We start from the raw sequence: 21,514 nt of genomic DNA, 5'->3' as shown, positions 1-21,514 counted from the left end.
TCAGCTATAGCCTGAAATGCAGCAGTCCTGAAGGGTCTGTTAACGAGTTGATCATGTTATGTGGATCTTAACTCTGCCTATTAAAAATAATTCAGACCTGGTCAGAGCAGAAGTTTGCTGGGATAGCTTAAAAATATGGTCAGGTCTCTCTATTAGAAAGTCAAACAGTTTAACCATGCTGTAAAAATATATTACAATTGGCACTCTTTAACAGTGCTGTGGTGTGACTGGGTACAAGGAGTGCTTTAGAACGCATTTAAAACTAGAATGTCTTGCTTCTGTGCCTTACCCAGGTTAGACTAGTAATAAAGTTAGGCAGTTCCTTGTTCCCGGTCTCTAAGATCACAGTGTTATAAAGGCCAGTGTAATTAATCTCAAAATCTGTTTGTGTTTACCCTGCCAGTTTTTTGGTTCAGTGACATAATGAATCAGACTTTGTTGCTGATTCATTTCATGAGCATAGTTTCCAAAAGTAGCAAACATTTAGTAACCAAGTTTGAAACTTTGACCCAAACTTCAAAACCATCAGGACTGTATCTGACTTGAAGGGAATTTCCAATATTTCTGGAGACTGAGCAGGAAATGTCAAGTTATGCATCCAGACAGAATAGGTTGTGTTCACAGCCTTACCCCATTGCTGTTATCTTTGCATTTGAAACCTAAATGATAATGAACTACATCTTGTATTGAGAAATTGTCATGCCCTGTTGTAGTAGGGGAGAAGACAAAACAAGATAATAAACCAAACCCTGTTGGCTGAAGAATTCACTGACACACTTGTTGTATCTGCCTTGGTCACACCAAGATTATCCCGCTTTCCTGTCAGTGATGTTATATTAGATTAAAAGAAAAGAAAAATTATTAGTGCAATTCTAATAATAGAATGAGCCCTGTGTTCATGTCATACTGATCTAAAATGTGTTTAGGTCAGTGCAGCTCATGATGTCTTCCAGATCAGAGAAAGCTATAATAATGTAAGCACAGCGATGCTTATTCTATACTGTGTACCTATAATCATAAGCAGAAAAGAGAACGGCTGGCAAGAGCAGTGAGTATTTGCAATGTGCTGCTGGGGTTACATCTGGTGTACAGGCCCCTGTCCAAGTCTAAATTTACTGCTTTAAAATACAAGTGCTGCTTGATTGAAGCTAAAATGATCTGAAATTTGGCATTAATAATAAGATATAAAATCGTTGCATAAACAACAACAAAAAATCTGTTAGAATATGCAGATCACCTATGGTATATTTGGAGGAGTGTGGTATTGTCTGAGAATCTGGAATGAGGTAATCTGGAAAAATCATGCCAACTTAAATGATTCAGTACCAAAATAATTATTAAAAAAAAAAAATCATTTGGATGCCATATTTTCCTTCAAAGCCATTTCAGAAGCTTTCCTCTCCTTAAATTGCAAACTAGTTGGTATAATTACAGGAGAGTTTATAGCACAACGTTGGCATCTGAGAAGTGCCATTAACATGACAAAAACACAGTTAGTCTGTAATATAATATAGGCTTGGCATTGACTTTGGCTTTGTTTTGTGCCATTAGTCATAGGGAAAACCTGATTTAGAGTTACATTTTAAAAATCACCAATTGTCTTGCTGCAGAAATAGAACACAATGGATGTTTTACTATTAATTCTTTTAAAGCAACTTTTTCTCCTCAGACTTCTTGTGTTCTTGCTTTACTTAGCCGTGAAGACTTCCAGCGGATTCCAGAGCTTGCCATCAATCCTCTGGGAGACAGAATTATCAATGCCTTCTTTCCAGAAGGGTGAGTTACAACAGGCTGAATTTGCAAGCAGGCACAAAATTTGTAGTTCATCAGAAATTTTGGTAGGAGTGAAAGGCTGATAATTCAAGCATGAAATTTGAATTTACTAATAGTGGAACACCTGAAACTTGTAATGAAATGTGTGTGGGTACATTGTTTCTTCAGCATGTTTTTGTTCTGTAATAAGAAATACTTCACGATCTTACAAGACTTTTGTGTGCTTCATTCATTGGCAAACTCAGGCTTCATGTCACTGTTTTCCATTCTTCTTGCTGCGCTGCTGAACACTTCTAAAGAAAGTCAAGGACATGTATGGACTTCGGTTCTTAAAGCAAACTTGTAGCAATACTATTTTATGCTAAGTAGGATTGAAATTAACTAATTAAGTCTTTTTTTTCACCTTTTAGTCTCTAAGTGTACCTTTATTAGATGAGCTTGCTTTGTTTATTTGGTTTTAGGGGTTTCTTATCACATTTAAGACATGGCTTATGGCATTTCTAACATAAACCCGAAGAGATTATCAAAGTTGCAGTACTGTCTGTCATCATTACACATCTCTAGATTGTTCTATGGAATCTGCTGCTGTTCTTGAAGACATTTGTCATTACCAATTGATGAAAAACTGGTTGTCTAATCAAGTCATAATATTGCCTAATACCAAGCAGGGTTTCCTGAGCAGAAAGCAGGAGTCCTGGGAAGTAGTTACGTAGCTGGTTACCACAGAAACGCTAGAGAAGAGAGCTCTTTATTGGGGAGCAGTGAGCCGTGGCTGCCCCACAAGCAGGAGTCAAGGTTGATGGCAGAGTTGGCAGGGGCAACGTTCTTGCTGACAAAGGGCATAGAGAGCAGGTCCAGTGACTGTTGTCTTATCAGTGGCTGCCAGACAAGTTGGCAGTGGTGGAACAAGACTCGGGTCAATCAGACAATTGGGGTCTGGATCAGCATGATGCATTTTCAGGTTCAGGCAGAGCTGCAGGATGCTCAGGCAAGGACCAAGGGTGAGGGCTTGAAGTTAAATAGAGCTTGCAGGCCAGGGGCTCCTCACAGCTGCTTTTTTTGGTTTGTTTTTTTCATATCATATTCACAACAGTGTGATCCCAGGTTGCACCTGCTCTGTATCCCAGCTGGGTTTGAGCATAGACAGCCAAACCATGGGGAGGTGGCAATGGAAGAGTCTGTATGGTCTTGATGCTTTAGAGATTCATATTCTTCTTTACTGAAATAAAGAATCTGCATAAGCTGTGCTAAGACTGACCTGCTGAAATGCTTACACAGAGAGGACCAGGTGAATTTCCGTGGATTCATGAGAACACTAGCCCACTTCAGACCGATAGAAGATAATGAAAAGAGCAAAGATCAGAATGGACCGGAACCACTGAACAGCCGAAGTAACAAGCTCCACTGTAAGAAATGGGAACCTTCCTACAGAAGCAATTTTTTCTTTTCTGGGAAGGGAGTGAAGGGCTTGGGATCTTGTGTACAGTTGTTCCCTGTGGAATGATATCCTTATAATACCTGATTTTTCTAAAAATTAATTTGCAAGCTTACCTTCAGAATGTCAACAATTGACTCATTCATGTATTGGAATTTGGTGGAATTGGTTGAATATTGAGTAATGTCTATGTTTTTCCAAATGTTTCAGAACAGAAGTATTTCAAAATGGTTTGCATCCAAAGTTATTTCAGATTGAGAAGCCACATCCCATACATGAATGGGCTTTTCCACATATTTCTGCGGTCTTCCATACAATATAGTGCTTTTTTTCCTACCTTCAGCTGAGTACTCTCTTGAGTATTTGCATGTCTACCTACAGTATATGAGCAGAATGCTCTTGCTTGCTAATCAATGTTGGCAACAGTCCTCAGAGCACTTAAAATTTCTGTCATATCTCATCCAAAATATAGTCAAAGAGAATGAATGGTAATGTAAAAATGGTTGGCTCTGAAGTTAAAGGATTGATCTCAGTGGTAATTATACTTCCACGACTCGGGGCTTTGAGGAAGTACCTCTGCAAACAGAGTGCTTCTGGAAGTACTCATGCAGAGTACTTTTAAGATTTTTTCACTTCTTGGCAGTGTTATTCCTGTATGCAGTAATAACACTTTATGGAACTGAACATTAATTGTATGATGACTTAGAATTCTAAGCTAATTATCTTTAAATGATTTATGAATACTTACAATTTTTTAATATAAATTTATTGTTATGAAGTAAAAGAATTGCACTTGAATTCAACTGCTCATTCTTTTCTTTCCTGTAGTTGCTTTTCGGTTATATGATCTAGATAAAGACGACAAGATTTCCAGGGATGAGCTTCTTCAGGTAAATAGCACAGGGCTGCTTTGAATCACTCCATCGTGACTTTCTCTGTGACTTCATACCCATTAGAATGAAGAGAGGAGTTATAACAGTCTTCTCAAAAGATCCCCTGAAGGAATTTGGTGGCTAATTGCTTAGCTCTGGTTTAAAGCTTTAGATATGGTATGAGACTTTAATCTCATTTGGTAGCTGAGGCTGTTCTATCAGACTGGGAATACTAGATTCAAGTTTAAACCAGAGCATTAGGCTAAGCAGATCCTATTGGAAGTGATACCTAAATGTACAACGAATACATTAAGCCTCTCAGGAACTACCTTGATAACTTTCAAAGGTGCTTCTAATAATCCTTAATGGGGATTAGGTTGTTTGCCTGATCCTTTGTGCATCTTCTCAATAGAATAAAACTTCTTGAAATTGCAGCAAATGTAATCAAAGTTCATCAGTGCTGCATATATATGAAACTAGGCTTGAGCTAGGGGTAATTACATACTACTAATCCTGGGAAGTAGACATGGCAATTTGTGGTTCTCGATGTATGACAAGGATTTACTTTTGAGTGAAACTGCCTTCTATCTGCACACAAAATGCTTTACTAACTGTAGACAGTAATGACAGTTATCATTTGACCATACACTTACAAGATTCCTGTAGGCAGTCATCTCAAACAGCAGATATTCAGTCAAATATTGGTATGTTTTGTGGGAAAAAAGTAGACAGAAGCATTGGAACAAAACATACTAATTCCTACTTCCAAAAGCTTTCTCATACTTCCACCTCTTCTTGCAGCCTAGTGAAAATGCAGCATTCTTTGTGAAAGAAGGCTACAAAAGGAAGCGCTCTTTCTTGAAAGCCTTGACGCACAAAGGATAAACACAAGTCTGTCTAGAAATTACTTCCATGGAAATCTTCCAAGGTTGTTCTCTTATAGTGTTATTTTGACAGTGTATACATGAAAAAAAACCGCTAAGAATACTTCTGTTCCTATGTCAATAATGGTTATTTTGTTTTCTTACTTAAAAAAAAATAAAATAAAAGGGGATTTCTGTATATTACAGGTATTACGGATGATGGTTGGTGTAAACATTTCAGATGAGCAGCTGGGCAGCATTGCTGACAGGACAATCCAGGAAGCTGACCAAGATGGAGACAGTGCTATCTCTTTTGCAGAGTTTGTAAAGGTTGGTAAACTACATTTTTAATGACTAAATTAAACTGCTTAGTAATGGGCAAGTCATTCAGACAATGCAAATGGAAACAGAGAGGAAGTTGTTCAGATAGTCCTGCCTGCATTTGGGCAAAGCAAGCCTCTGCTTCCTCTTTTTCTTCCCTTCTTTATCGGGGCTTTTTTAAATACTGTCATGGTACTATTAATTAGTCCATATCAGTATTCAAGTTTCTAGCTTTTAGTTCTTTGAATTACATGTTTTGTTAGTCACAAATAGGTAATAGTAAAGAGCCATTATATAGTCAGTGGAGAAAGTTGTCCTATAGCAGACAATTTCAGCTACCTGATGGGAACCAGACCCATCTTGGAAGTGGACAAAGACAGGACAAGAGGCAACAAAAAAGCTGCAATTCTAGTTAGGGAGCAAGGGAAATTCTAGTTAGCTATAAGAAAAACTTTTTTACTAATGGTGTGGTCATAGCTGCTGAAGATGTAAGGCCTCCTTCCTTGGATATACTTAACTGGATAAGGCCTTGAACAACCTGATCTTAGCTAGCCTGGCCTGAAGCAGGAGTTGAGGGAGTTGGAATAAAAGACCTCCAGAAGCCTCTTCAGACTTAAATTATTTTGATCTTGGAACACTGAAGTCTACTGCCTGAAAGCCTGGAGCAGACTAATGTCTTTGTACCTCTGTGTTAATAGCAATTTGTTGAATGTATTATAGTTACCACCCCAGTTTTACAACAATCTGCATTAGTGATGCTGTGGTCTTGATTTTAGCTCTTCAGTGACTGCTCATGCCACTTCCCCCACACTGTTCTCTGTTCTGTTTCCTGGCCATGCCTTCCCACACAGTGTAATTTTGGGAATCCCAGCCTTTCTAGGCTGTTGGCAGACTGAAACTGCATTAGTTACATTTTGGTTGACAGCCTTCTTTCAGCTTTAATGGCTGAAGTTTCTTTCCTTGGAAAGACCTTAGTCCAGAATGAAAAATAGTCTCTAGATGAAAGACTGGCATGCCAAATTGAAGACATCCTGTGTTCCTGCCCATTTCCTCTACACTGGAGTAAGAAACCTTGTATGAGAGAAGTATGTACAGTAATTTCAGTAGCTCTTTCTGAATTGTATTGCAGGTTTTGGAGAAGGTGGATGTGGAGCAGAAAATGAGCATTCGATTTCTTCACTGATGCATGGAGAACCTACTCCTTTCTGCCCCTACTATATAATAATTAGAACTTCATTTTCTCCTTGGCACCTTCCCCCAGAGCATTGCTACTGGTGCATATACAATACATCTCCAACCCTTCCCTGATTTGTTCTACCATGTGAACATTCCTTGTGCATCAGGAACAAAGGGAAATGGCTGCCATGCAACTTGGAAAGAAGCATTTTTAAAAAAAAATCTTTGCCTTTCATATTTTTACCCTTTATCCCATATCTCCTTCTGCACTACTGTTTCAGCAAAAATGTCTCTCCTTATGTACTGCTGTTTAATCTACAAACTGATTCTTCTGGGCTCTGAATCAGAATGGAAAAATGAGAACACAGGAGAGAAGCACCCTCTGAAACACTTTGGAGACAAGCATCTGCTCAAATACTAGGTCACTTTTGCTTCCAGTAGCAACACCACAAGAGCTGCCTTTTTTTTTTTCCCCATTTGGCTCTATGTGCACGTTTCTTCCCTGATTCCAAATCTGCCTTTTACTTGAGGACTTCTCAATTTCTATGGCTTTATTGTAAAACTGGCACTGAATGCATGATGATAACCTGGAGTACTTTAAAGTACTGTGTATAAATTTTATTCTTTGTGGGAGAGATTCACAGATACAACAGGAGAATCTGTGGTGGAGACAGGCTGTGGTGTCCTCAGATGGAACAGGAATTCTGCAGTAAGTAACATAAATTGTTCCAGTAGCAGATGCAGAAACTTGTTTCTTTCCTTTGAGTAGCTTGCAGGCTTGACAGCCAGTGGACCGTAAGTGCCCTCTCCAGGTTGCTTTGCTGTAGGATCCCTCCTCTCATCAGAGTGGTTTCACCTCTGGAAGTGTAAATTTGTTTGCTGGTGTACATAATGCAAGAAAACTAGTCATGCCAAAATCTGAATTTGTAGCTCTGTCACTGCCCTTGGGTAATAGTGTCATGAAACAAAGTACTTTCTTTTTTTTTCTTAACATCACAGTGGCCTGGGTGATCAGTAATTACTTATTTTCCAGTATGGAAATCCTGGTCTGTCAGATTTGCATTGGGGGTGGTAGCTGTATTTATGAAAGCTCTGGCATAAGAATGTAATTTGGGGAAGTACATATTATCCAAAATATTTCAGAATATGTTTCTAAACAAATTTCTTTGCAACGGTAAGATGATTAATACCATTAACATAATGCTGATAAATTCAAGAGATCAAGATTATTGAAGGTTCAATAGTAACATTTTCTGTGGCTAGATTGGCAAGTGATTTAATCTAGTTCAGCTGGAGCATCCTGTAGTCTGCAAGGTCCTTCCAATAAAACAAAAAAAAAAACCTTGGGAGCTTCTTTATTGAAGAATCAGTGTTATAACTCCTTCTCTATGATGTCGTGTTAACATTTCTATAAATACTTACCAGTCTCAAACTACCCTCAAATGTGCATTTCCCTTTTTCTTGGTTCCTGTAATTGTGACTTGTGTTAAAAAATAACATGCAAGTCTCTGAAGGATTTCTGGTTTGTTTTTAAATTAAGGAATTGTAAAGTGAAATGCTGCACTTATTGTTTTGCAGAGTGTGGCACAATTCCAGAAAGAAATGTAAATTAAAAACTCAATATGAGAAACATCATAGTTTTATGACCATGTCATGTAAAATAGGAATGTAACAATGATAACAGAAAAGTAAAAAAAGCGCTTGTAGGCTTTGTGATCTGCTTAAAAGTAGGTGTTGCTTTCTTCTGGCTCTATAGTTGTAACCTACAGTTGTGCCTTATTGTCCCAGTGAGACTGGATATTTTATTTATCAATCCATAAATAAACCCTCAACTGTATTTAAAAAACAAACAAACCACACCCCACACTATTCCTTTATAGTATTTGACTATCCTTCAGTGATGGGAAAGGTTAAATACCAGTAGAGTGGTGCTAGCAGACTGTACAGATAATTTATTTTTTTTAATACCTGAGCTTGCTTTCAGAGTATTAACAATCCTTCATTCTGCTGGTGAAGTGGAGGCAACTAGTGCAAAACATGAGCTCCAGGAGAGGACATGCACTCAGTGCACTATGGATCCCATAACATAAGCGTTACACCTCCCTGTGGTTCCAAACTAGGGTGTTTGTTTTTTCCTCCCCATAGTCTTGTAGCATTGTTCTAATTAAATGGTATATAATAACAATACTACTTTGTGATGTCTGTGCCTATAAGCCCCCACCTTAGAAATCAGTTATTTTTGCTGATGTGCTTTAAGGTGAACATAAATACTTTAGAGCACAGGAAAACAAACAAACAAAACACCAAAATCCACAATGCACCACACTCTCCTGCAATAAATCAATACATAAAACAAACCTCAACTATCAGAACCTAACTTTGCTATTAGCTGTATAAATCATGTGGAAGGCACAGAATATCTTCTTCTTCAGTGTTCTGAAATCTACATATTTAACATGGGACTTAAAAGATGGATAACAGTAAGAGAAGGAGTTACAGAGCAAATATCTTAAATTTATGTTAAATTTTAAAACGTTGAAAACCAAGCTGTAGCGATACAAGCAGATCTCTGCAAAAGTACTATTTTTAGCATACCTGATTGCTTGTAAAAGTCATCTTAGATCTTTTTGAGAACAAAGGTCATTTGTGAAGGTTAAAGTCTGGAAGAGGGATAAGACCATCAGCTCAAAGGTAGTACTAGTTAATATTTCATCTTTGTCTTTTGAAAAAGCAGTATAAGGGATAGGTATTTAAATACAGAAATGTGTTCCAGTCTACTGGGCAGTAGGAAGTAAAGCCTATTTTCAAGTCGGCAGGCTCATGTTTGTTAAATTGAGAATCTCTGGGTGTTTGGCTGCAGAAGTCTATGGTTAAAATTAGCTGTTAAGAGTATCATGGAGACAACAGAAAGCAGAAATAGATTTGATAGCTGATCAATACTGAAAGGAAGGAAATCAGTTGACTTAAACAGCTGTAGACCCTTTAGCTTGGCATCAAGTATGGGCAGAACAAAGGAATCTGAATACAGGACTTGACTCGTGAGAAGCAAGAGTGACTTTGGAATGGAAAATTATTTACAGGTCTGATTTCAGTTCTTTGAAACTACATCTTTAGTAGATATTTAAGTTGGCAAAAGTGTTTAATTTAAGCTGACAATCTGCATTAAAACACTACATAGTAGAAAAATGCATATTATATAAAGATTTCCACTGAAACGGCTCGTAGCAGTCTGTGACGAATCACGGTCAGAGGGGGGTGGTTCTCGGGAGTTTTGTGAATGGGTAGGTGCTCCTCCTCACACTGCTCAATACTCTCACCCGTCAGCTTGAAGTGTAAATTACTGCTTTTGACAGAAAAGCCGACAGAGTGAAGGAAGGCAGTCGTTCGAGCAACCGGATCGCTCGGTAAGCGCGGCTGGTGCAGCGGCCGGCCCGGCCCGGCCCGGCGGCGCTTTCACACCCGCAGCGCGGGCCGGGCCGGGCCGGGCCAGGCGGTGCTGCGGTGAAATGGAGGACGGCGCAGCGGCAGCGCCGCCCCGAGCGGTCACTGACGGTCACACCTCGGGGCTCTTACCCGGTGGGTACGAGTGCAGGGGGAGCCCTGAGGCGCCCGTGACGGCCACACGGAGCTGGCCCCGTTCCCCACGGCTCGGGCCGGGCTGCGGCCAGCCGCCAGCCCCACGGCAGCTGCTGGCTGGGATGCCGGAACGGGTCCCGCGCTGGCCCCTCTGCCCTCTTCCCTGGCGAGTGGATCGCCAGGGCCGCCGGGCCGGGGCACCTCACTCCGCAGGCGGGCAGGCGCCCGCTCTCCGGTAGGGTGGAAGAGCCGTGCCCCTCACCGGCCCCTCGCCCTTCGCGAACGGCTCCTTTAAATTCCTGTGGAGGTCACCGGAGGATTCGCCCCAGGCCAGCCCAGCTCGCGCGGCTTGAGCCAATCCTTCTCCAGGCGTGTGCCTCCCCGGAGCCAATCAGAAAGAAAAGCCTTGGAGGCGGGAGGCCAGCGTTCATGATGGACGGCGCTATGACCAATCACCGCTAAAACTGGACGCCTGATGCATAGAAGTGGCACCCAATAGGATTACGGACGAGTGGGCGGGCCCGGCGTCGCCGGGCGCTGCGAGCGCCCCGCCGGGTGGCCAAGGTAAGGAGGGGAAGATGGCGGAGTGAGAGGAAGAGGCGGAGAGACCGGGGCCGGCCTCGGCCCGGCCTCGGCCCGGCGGCCTTGTCCGCGCTCAGGTGAGTGGGGCAGGGAACAACGGCCTCCGGCGCGGGACCGCACCCAGCCCGGTGCCTGGTGTCTCACACCCTGATTGGGCTGGGCCCGGGCTCCCGCGCACCCGCCTCCCGCTCCTGCTCCGTGATTGGGCTGGGCCCGGGCACGTTCGCGCCCGCCGCTTTCTGAGGCGCGCGCCGCCCGCCACCGCGTCCCGGGGCTGGGTCGGGCCGGGCCGGGCCGGAGCGGCGAGCGCCACCGGGCGGCCCCCGCCCGCCTCACCCGGCCGTGCGGCCTCCACGCGGGGGTGGCCCCGAGCGTGGCCGGGGGTGTCCGCGTGGTGGTGGCCGCCTGCCCCGGGGACACCTGCCGGGGCGCGGGCGGGGTGGTGGGAACGGGCCGGTTCGACCCACCCGCCGCCCTGCAAAGTCCGGGTAACTTGGAAGCGGGGGGCGAGGGCGGGCGGCAGCAGATGGCGGGGCGGGAGCCTGCGCCCCCCACAGCGGTACCCCGCAGCCCGGTTGGGAACAGCTGCTGCCGACTGCGGCCGCGGTGAGGAGCAGCCGAAATGTGTCATCCCAAATTAGGCTTTCCATCTCCGGCTACGAAAATAGCACCGGCGATAGTTACTGCCCTGTTGTCGTTGTTATTCGTGGAATCTGTGTGTTGGAAGGATTTTGCTGATCTGGTAGTCGGAATAGTTACATCCTTCTCCGATCTCTTTATGTCATACCGACGCAGGAGTGCGCGAAGGGGATGGCTTCCAAGTCAGTGGACAAAACCAGAACATACTACTCGTCTACAGTGCAAAATAAGTTTCATGGAGAATGGGGAGATTATATTGATAGTGGAATTGATTGTAGCCTTATGAATTAATGTGATTATTGGTAGTAAAGTGAAAAGGACTTTAGACATGGTGAAACTTACTAAAATCACTGTTTCTTTTTTCTGCATTACTGACATGCAGGTCAGATATGCCCTGAATTTTTCAGCTGTGAAGGTATTTTGTACTATAGAATGCTGCTTGTTTAAGTTAAAAAAAATGTGGAGAGGTGCTTCTTCCTGAAAGCAAAAGGATTGCTGGCACTGGCATGAGATTCCTAATATTCTGTGTTTTATAACAATTCTTTAAATCTGAAGTTTGTCATAGAATTTTAAGTGACTGTGTTTTCAATGTTCATGTCAGATAAAAATAAAAAATTGAAGTGGTTAAATGAGAAGCATAGCTTTAGATCTTGTGGAGACGTGGCATGTTGTCTTACATGATCAGATATTGAAGTAGTTGTCTGTAACTAGTGAAATAACTCAAAAGAAATATGATAAATGTGTTTGTAGCAACTTGTTCTGAAAGCAGTAGCTGTTTATGAGAAAAATTTCCCAGGGAACATTTAACCAATTTCATGTGCTCTGTTATTCATGTACTAACAGTAATAACAGCTTATGAGCAACATAACATTAAGGCACAGTATGCTGCTATTGATGATTATTCCTATTTATACACCTCTATGTATGAATTGTTAAAATATGCCAGAGGATTTGCCTTTGGCATATTACACATAACCATAACTCTGCTTTATATTAATAAACTAATAATAAGCAATCAACTTTCTTTCACGTGAAATTGTACAATGTTTTAGCAGTAAGGAAATTCATCTGGATTAATATTTATTCTTAATTGCTTTGAATGCACAAGAACAGTGAAAAGTAGTATATTTAAAAAAAAAATCAGTTTTCGGTTGCCCTGGTATATGCCAGATCAGCTCTATGCACTGCTTTACAATCTTGCCCACAGTGCTGTGAGTCTGCAGTGTGACGATTTGCACAAACTGTGCATCTTACACTGGTGACCTGTCATTCAGGGGTGTCAAAAACCGTGGGCTAATGAAGGCTAAAAATTCTGACTGAGTGTGAAGAGTTGAGTATTTCTTGAACACCTCCCACCTTCATTCTTCAAAAGTAGAAAAGGAACAGTGTTTGAAACAAGTCCTAACATTCTGGAGATTATATGAATACAAAATGCAAGGGCCTGCACAGACTTTGGAGGATTAAAAAAAAAAAAACCCAGGTAATTTCTCTAAAATAGGATGTAGGGGAAAGGATGTTTCTTTACCTAAACAGCATTCAAGTAACACATGACTAGGGTGTGCGTATCATGGAACAGAAAGCTCAGCTGGAAAATAGTCTTCCCTATTTCCTCTGCTGCTGTAGGAAGTACTGTTACAGCATTGTACCAACGATGTAGTAAATATCTGTTGGAGGCCTTTAGTTTATTTTTAATTTTTAAGATAAGCGAAAGAAACCACAACTTTTCAAAGGTTGGCATTGGGAACTTTTTCCATTGTGATAAGTGCAGAGTTCCTGATAACTGTTCCTTATCAAATGAATTGTTTTGTGAATCGTTTGCTGTTTGTTCCTCAATCTCTGAAAGTGACATAGTGCTTGGCACGTTCTTGAGGGAGGACTTGACTGGGAAGGGTCAGAATTGACAACATGAGAATGGAATAACTACCCTGAAGTAGAGGGCTGGGGATCACCTGTGGACTGCAGTTTTTTGAAAGGTGTGGGTCTCTGGAGCTTGCAGAAATGTGGTGTGGTGTGGGAGGGTGGAAGCTCGTCGTGTGTTGGTGAGGATACTGGGAGTTTTTAATAATGTAAGTTCTGTGTGATGAGATAGTTCTGCTTACAGCAATCCATTATTCTTGGGTGTCAGCTCCATGTCCTTGAGAAGAGGCATTATGCTTCACTGCTACTGTGGTTTGTTGTTAGCATGAAAGAGTTTCTTGCCTTACCGGAGGCTGAAATTGTGTCCACCTCTGTTCCTGTGAGACTGAAACCTGTGTCTGTTGATGATAGCTTACCGTAACAAGGTCATTAATCTTCAAAACATGCACAATTAAAAAGTAGTTTGGGTAGTTGTATACTTAATGTTCCAGGTATAGGCAGTCGAGCATAAGCAGTAGGCTCTTCTCAGTAAAGTAGAAAAAAAAAATCCAGGGAAAAAGGGAATTCAGTACTGTGTAAACTACATTCTCTGGAATGATAACACACATGATTTTACTCCAGACTTGTTTGTGAACAAAAGCCTTCCAGGCATGTTTTGTGTATATGCTTCTCCTCCCCAGCCTGTTCTTAGTTGAAGTTTGCCTGTCCTGGGTCTTCCATCCTTGGGCCCAATTCACTTGACCATCCTGTCCCTAAACTAAAGGAAGGGGTGGCTATGATCATTTGAAAAGTGACATCAGTGTGGTACGCAGAATGTTTAAAGATGTTAACTAGTTCCTAGAGGGTACAGCTCAGCTTTTGTGTCCTGGACAGATAATCATGTACGATCTGAATAGCTTCCTAGATGCAAATTTAATTTCATGTGTTCATCTCTTTCTCTCTAGGCTCGCTGAGAGAATGTGGTTTGATTTGAAAAAATGGTGAGTGAAGCCATAAGGTTATTTAGGTACTAAATGTCAGGTACTAAACTTGTCAGTTTTGTTGGCTGATTAAGGTGTTGTGGGTTGGTGGGTTATTTTGGTTGTGTTGGTGTGTTTTTTTGGTTGTTTTTTGTTTTTGTGTGAGGTGGTTTGGTTTTTTTTTTTGGTCCCTGTCTAAATAAATCAGTTTTGTAGGATACTTTCAGAGGACTGGAATGTTGCCACAGTGTCAGCTTTCAGCTTGGGCTATGCTGGAAAAAAACTTTGATTTAACTATATATTCTAGTAAAAATAAATGCTTTTAAAGTTGTAAAATTCCTGTCTCATTATGTCATTTTGCTCTGCTAAGAGACACTAATTGTGTAATTATATTAACTTGGAGTAGTTATCTTAAAAGTTGTATTTGTTAAACAGTAGGATTGGAAGAAAGATAACCAAATGTCAGTTATCAAATAGAAAAAAGTACATTCAATTTTTTTTTTTTTCCCAGTGAATGAAATAAAAATAATCTGGTAGTTAAGATGTGTAAGAGGATTGTATATTTTGTTCTAAGCTCTGCTACAAATCTTTGTTTTGTTGCAGCTCTCCAGGTCTCTTTTTCCGCATCTTCATAACAAGAATAAGACTTTCCCAACAGTATGAACACGGATGGCCAAGCTCATGATCAGGTGAAAGATTTGAGTGCCTCAGAGAGAAAGCGACGGTGATGTGTGCTGTATTTCAGTTTTCACTATCTACTCGCTACTTCTAGCATAGGAATTGAAAACTGTCACCATAAGATTATTTCTGAACTTGATCAACTAAGTGTTAAGGTAATTAGAATAAGATGAGAAATACAGAGAAAACAGAAGGGGCTAGAAAATATGATGTACCCTCATGTTCGTGTATGTGAGAAAATGAAACCAAAGAAAAAAATAGTCTTTCACATCTCTCATTGTAGTACAGGAGGATGTTAACAAATGCTTTTGGCGCTAGCTATGCAGGAGTGCACCCACGTTACCTTCTGGTGCAGGCTGGCATCAAACTTAAAGCACAAAATTTCTGTCTTAGCAGCTCTTGTGAATAGGTGATACCAGGGGAGTGTCACTAATGAAAGGCCAGGAGATCAGTGACAAGATGACAGTTGTTGAAGTATGTCTGCACTGTGGATAAGTGGGGAGAGAGGAGTAAAAGTAAGTACCTAGTCTGTGTGATCTCACAGCTGTCAGAGGTGCTTTTTTTCCTCTACAGTGGTGACAGTTTCGTAGTTAATTAGGTGATGGTTTATGGTGTCTCTTTGAATTGTGACCTGCTGTAGCAGGATATACTCTCTCTGAGTGCAACGCGCATTCTAGTGCTACCTCAGCATTGCCATGCTATATGTTTGAGCCCTATAGCTATTATAATTAACACTGGTATATTTATGGATACGTTACTTCTGAGTAAGTGTTTAGTTCAGCATTTCTGTAGTATTTCCTTAGCCAGTTTATGGACATTAAAAGATAGAAAATCTTATAGAGCAGGGGATTATTGCAGTTTGTGAAGCCAGCTAATTTTATCAGGCAGTAGAGTCAGGCTTTTGAAGTAATGAACCTGTGGGCATGTTAATGTCAAATGTATTTTTATTCTGTTTTCTAAACTACTTCTCTTGGTGTTTTTTTTTTTGTTTGTTGGTTTGGTTTGTTTCTTTGTTTGTGTTGGGGTTTTTTTGGGCGTGGGGGTGGGTGGTTTTGGGTTTTTTTGTGTGGTGGTGGTATTTTGTTGGGGATTTTTGTTGTTTGTTTGTTTTAATTTGGGGATTCCGTATTCTCTCCTGACATTCGAAAAGGTGATCCTGTTGCTTGCTCATAGGCTGTGAGAGGTGGATGTTTCTCTTCTAGCAAGCAGAACCCTGTCCTTCACTTCCATGGAGCTGAACGAACAAAGATCTCTCCACTTCCTGTTTCAACCATCTCACCCAACATTTGATTCCCCAGATGACTTCTCCCACAGAAGTACGCCACCATTTTATCAAAACTCAAAAGCAGAGTAACAGAAATCACCATTTGTTTCCCTGAAGAAACATCTTCTGTGCCAGCTCTTCATCCAGCTTTCGGCATTCTGTTCTAAAATGAGAAATACTTGGTAATCAGATTCAAGTGGAAGCTGGTGTTCTGCACTGACATCTCCTCCTTCATTTTAGGAAGGTTAAGTACTTCACTGTGTCATATTGGAATTCCTAGCAGATGAAGAGTCTGCATGCATTGCTATGACAAACTGTCCTGAAAATTTGCAGCAGGAAAACCGGAACATATTTTCTGCTCTGACATGAGGAAGAAACTTCCCGAACAACTGGGGACATCCCATACAGGTATTTTCTAGTCCAGGACCCAGGCTTGACTTTGTAGATAGATGTCTTGTTATCAACTCACATAAAGCAGCTAATGCACAGGAACAAATGCAGAATCACCTTGAGCATAAGTGCATCATCTGAGTCTGCGATCAAAATGTATATTTGCATGTGTAACCCTAGGTAAGTGCTGGATATGAAGAGCTTTCACCAGAAGGATAAGTTACTCTGCACCATTTCATTTTTAGCAAAGAAATATGAAGCTTTAAAGGCCTCTGGGTTGATGGGATGATGATGATGATTAGGTTTATGTTAAATCACTCCCTCCCTCTGGCTTTCTGTGAATCTTTAGCAGCAAAAGGAACAAAACCATCATATGGTAGAAGAAATGGGGCAGAACTTCTTTCTTTATTAAAGATACTAACTTCAGGTGGGATCGAAGAGACCAGAGGTGTGAAGTTGTAGTTGATCCACTCAGCTTCCTTGGCACAGTTTCAGCTTTTCATACCGCTGACAGAATCAGTTTTTTGATTCTTCTGTGACTGAGAACTGAGATGACCTGTATGTTTCCATCATCTATGTAGAAATGGGCCCAAGAGAGAATGGACTGTTACCCACACAAAAATAGTTGAGAGTGAGCAGAAACACTTAGGACAGGCCTTTTACTGGTTCCTCATATTCCTTCCCAAACTGAGGCACAATCGTTGTTCTTATGTTTACACAAGATTCTTTGTCTCCATCATTTGTGATTATATAGGATGTTTTCTGTCATTCTGAGATGGGAGAATATATTGTTTACATGCTCCCTGCTATGGTGTTGTACATGGCAAGCAAGATTTCTTGGTAAAAAAATCACCCAGAACTGGGATATGTATTCAGTTCCACTTCAAATCTGGAACTCTTCTTACTGCACCTTATTCCAAGCTTGTGATTTAGAAAATGTGACTTGCTAGCTTAAAATAGTATTTTCAAATCTGGATCAAATAAAGGTATATAGGTTCTCTTAATAGGTTTTGGAAGATAATAGCACGGTTTGGGGGGTGTGTTAGATTTTATGTTTTGTTCTGTTTTTCCTTCTAGAAAACTCCTGGAGAGAGCCAGACAGCCTGAAAGTGGCTGAAAAAGGCAGCAATTGAAATCCTTCTTGAATTTTAATGATAGATTGCAAGGGCAACATTCTGATATTTAAAATGTGGTAACATTTTATGGGACCAAGTTCCGTAGCAGAGTAAGGACAAGTGTTGATGGTGATCCCCATCTTCAGAGTAGTCTTAGCTCTGTGTTTATTTAGACTTGCATTGTAACAGTAAGATTTATTGACAACTTTACCCATTTTTTGTTTCCATGAAGAAAAGATCAGACATGTAAGTTAGAAGACACTGTGTATCAAAATAATGCCAACTGTAATGAGCAGAGAGGTGCACTAAAATTCTGTGTAACATTGTGATGAGCTGTGCTGCTTTTATTAGTTTAGTTAAGAGCTACGTTGATCTGGATGAGGAAACCACCAGCTTGGTCTGACTTCTGAAATGAACATAGGATTTCTTTGCTGAACACGGTCTGAATTTTCTGGAATTTGAGGCAGATGCAAAAGCACATTTCCTTGTAGGGCCTCCTTATGTTGAAACTGATGGGATTTAATGTAGATGTCTGTAGAAGCAGGATCCATCTCTAAGTGATGGAAAAGACTGTCAATATCCTAGGATTGTAAGTGGTTGGGAGGTATCTGGCATAAGCAACATCTGATTTTTTAAATCTTGGAATTTCCTTTTCTTCTTCTGCCTGTAGTTGTCCTGATATTAGAGCTAGCAGCTGTTTCTTGCATAGCTTGATGACAAAATACTTGCGGGACAAAAAGGTATTTTTGTTTCTGTGGACATGTACAAAACCTAAGAATTTGGCTGACTAGAGAGTAGACGCTTTAACCAATTTGAGGTTACAGGAGTAACTCTCAACGTTTTGAAACCCTGAATTGTAACAAAAAAATTAGAACTGCTGATTTTTCCTGACTCCTATCCATGACATTAGTTTTTTCAAGTTTAATTTCAGAATGTAATATTTTTAGCAGGGCTAAGGATCTGTGTCTTTCACAGAAGTAATACTCCAATAGTGTGTGCCCAGAAGACCCCCACTGCTGTACCTTTCTGGCCAGCACCTTTCTAAAACTGCTGTGTTAGGAAATGCTGCCTCAGCCTCATTACTTTTTCTTGCTCTACTTCTTCTCTGTTGGTTGGAAATCTTCCTGTCTGAAAGATTACAAAAACAAGGGGCATGTGCAATAGATCATATATATATACACATATATATATATTTTAATACTTGTGGACAAAATGATGTTACAAGTTGTTTGAAAACAACAAAATCACCAATGTCTTCCATTTTGAGATGTGTATAGTTCCATAAGCATTAGTGCTTTGTAGCAAACTGTAGTGCCATGTTAGGATCAGTGCATGAGCCTAGTAGTATTTTTGCAATTTCAGAGTGACAAATTTATTAATAAACAGTGATTATAATGTAATTAAGAATAGAAAGGATACAATAGAAATGTCGCAAACATGGTCTCAACATGCAGTATCCTCCCTTTGACAATGGCAACGCTATCTTTAGAAATGAAATGCATTCACTTAATGGGCTTCATAGAACCATAGTTGACTTTTTGTTTTTAGTCTGTCTGTCCAGCTACAGTAGTAAGCTAGTGTATGTAAGCATCCAGAATTCTCATCTCCATCAGTGGGATTCTTTTCTCTTTAGTCTTTGTTGAAGATGTTTTCTTCCATGTGCAGCATTTTCGATTTTATTATTATCCATCCTGTGATATACTCAGAAAAGTATGAATATGCTAAGGAGTTTGTATGCATTTTGTGCACAGCTCTGCTACCTTAAAATCATTTACAAAATCTGTTAATTAAGTATTTCTTTTTTCTTTTCAGATCAGACTATGTAATTGTTATAACTAGTTAAACATTATCCCCATTATATAATAAGTTAATGGTTGCAAAATGTTATCCGCCAATTATGCATAGAAGACTTTTATCCATTATTGCAGGAACGGGGAAAACCTTTTTTTGCTGAAGTCCTATTGAATCTTTTAAAACCATTGGTGGATCCTGCATTTACATACATCTTAATGTTAATAATAAGGAAAGAATATAGTAAGGTCAAGGGCTGTTGAAAAACAATATTGCAGACTGTAGCTGAAAAACAACATAGCAGACTGTATCTGTGCAGCAGGCTGTCTTGAGCCTGTGGATCAGAGATTCCCCACTCCTGTATTATTGAGAATTCAATATCCTGTGTTTTAGGGAATTGCCAGTATTGCTTTCCAGCTCTAAGCTCAATTGGAATAATTTCTTTTTCTCCCTCTGCTTTTTTAGAAAGAGAGTTTAGACCAGGGGAAGTCCAAATGATTTAGCACTCAATGGGCAGCTTGGACTGATCAAATAAGAGACTGGTATGGTTCTTCAGACGTGCAATGCTCTGTGGATGTCATCCTCTGATTTCCTAGGAAAAAGTCTTTTATTTGGTGCCAGTGTTGCTCTTCACATATTTCTCTCTTTTGCAAGAAAAAAAGTATTTTTCAACTTAAGAGAGGATACTGCATCTTTCTTTTCCTGAGACCTGCCTGTAAATGGCCATTAGGGGGAGGGAGGGAATGGGCAGCTTGGTTTTGATATGATACATCTCTAAAGTAATTAATCAAGAAGCATGTACTTTGGTGCAAAACCAGTAATCTGTGCAGAGTTAATGTGTGTAACGGAAACAAACAAACAATCCTCTGCATTGAATACTTTTCCAAAAAATTGGACAGGGGGGCCATTTACAGCAGAGCTCCAGGGGACCTGTGCTGAGATTTCTGTTCAGTTCTAAGTGGAAGTAGCTGTACCATTGAATAACGTAGTTTAGTGCTTGGGAGAATCAATTGAAAAATACCTCTGAAACTGGAATGCAAAATAGCACAGTATGTAGGGGGAAGAATCCCTGATGCAAACAAAGCCATAAGATGATTTAATAAGAAAATAGAACTTTAGTAGCAATAACTGTTTTGCATGTGATAGTAAATAACTTGCATTAGCAAGACTGTACAGTAGAGTAAGTGGGTAATAACCAAATAAGTTTGTGGCGCTCTGTGCTGCAGGGAGTTGTGTGTAGACTCTCTTCCTGAGAAGATGGGTGAATTCCTCTTATGTTCTTCTCCTTGGAGGGAATTTGGCACTTGAATAATTAGTTAGTGAACCTGATATATAAAAACCCCCACTTAGCTTTGTCAGATGTCTGACGCACTGTCAATGAGTGCTGGGGGAAGGGCAGACAGTTCTTTTTGAAAGGATAGCTGAAGTTTCTGTATTTTTTTTTTCTTTTTTGTAGTCTAGTACTTACTCTGTTTCTCTGAAAAGAAACTAAACCCTTCCAAATACAGGACTGTGAAGAGAACCTGATTCTGAAGATAGAAGCTTTTATTGTGGGAAGTAATTTTGTTTTCTTTGTTTGAAAAGACCAGTCTGAAATGGTCTAAAAATAAAAAAATTAAGCACACTTGACACTCAAAACATTTGTGCATCCCAAGCACAGCTGTACAATTCTAAAAATTTTACTTTACAGCAAAAAATAAGTTCAGCCTTGCTCAACACTGCTTCAGACTGTAATTGATTTCTGTTGATGCCTGAAGTTTTGCAGAGGCAAGTACTGTGAAGCCTCTGGTAACACAAAGGGTTATTGATCTACAGCTGTAGCCTCTGCACCCAGCAAAGTATTTGCTATCAAAGGGTTACATAAAAGAGCTGCAGGAGTTCTAAAATGTCCATAGTTGACAATAGTTCCAGTGCAGAAATGTAGTCAATAGAGACAATATGGCCCAACAGAAAATACTGTATTCTGAACAGAATTATTACATCAGAGGTTTAGATCTGGCTGGCTGGATTTCTTCTAGAAAGCTGAAGTAATTTGGACTGTAAGTTACAGCTGAAGGGAGGCTTCTAATGTTCCAAAATTACGGAGGTGAAGCCCTTTGTTTCTTCATAAGTTGATAATGGGACTATGAGGGCTGTGAGCATTTTCACAGCATAAAGTAACCAAGATAGGCATGAGGATGTCTGAATTAAATGTGCGCTAATTTGTAATATGTGTATGAAAAG

General features: G+C 40.4%; 1 protein-coding gene across 6 annotated transcripts in view; it reads left to right on the top strand.

Annotated features, from left to right (window-relative positions):
* CHP1 (calcineurin like EF-hand protein 1) overlaps nt 1–21,514 on the top strand; it is a 37,731-nt gene that overhangs the window by 11,306 nt on the left and 4,911 nt on the right. The window contains exons 3-12 of one of the 6 annotated variants that reach the window (XR_013922134.1): nt 1,696–1,776; nt 3,052–3,179; nt 4,037–4,098; nt 5,151–5,273; nt 6,394–7,149; nt 14,039–14,074; nt 14,657–14,886; nt 15,128–15,246; nt 15,905–16,403; nt 17,463–20,010. Coding sequence is in view for 1 of the 6 variants with exons in the window: in XM_080344556.1 (XP_080200682.1) it covers nt 1,696–1,776; nt 3,052–3,179; nt 4,037–4,098; nt 5,151–5,273; nt 6,394–6,447 (448 nt within the window). In the remaining 5 variants the exon portion in view is untranslated. Of the gene's footprint in view, nt 1–1,695; nt 1,777–3,051; nt 3,180–4,036; nt 4,099–5,150; nt 5,274–6,393; nt 8,073–9,793; nt 9,865–14,038; nt 14,075–14,656; nt 14,887–15,127; nt 15,247–15,904; nt 20,011–21,514 lie in introns of those variants that run through there. The other 5 variants (XR_013922132.1, XR_013922135.1, XR_013922133.1 and 2 more) reach the window with 5 other exon arrangements.

This window comes from Nesoenas mayeri (genome assembly GCF_963082525.1).
Source record: "Nesoenas mayeri genome assembly, chromosome: 5".
Taxonomy (NCBI): domain Eukaryota; kingdom Metazoa; phylum Chordata; class Aves; order Columbiformes; family Columbidae; genus Nesoenas; species Nesoenas mayeri.
The sequence above is the reverse complement of the archived record's forward strand: the minus strand, read 5'-3'. Positions and strand labels throughout refer to the sequence as shown.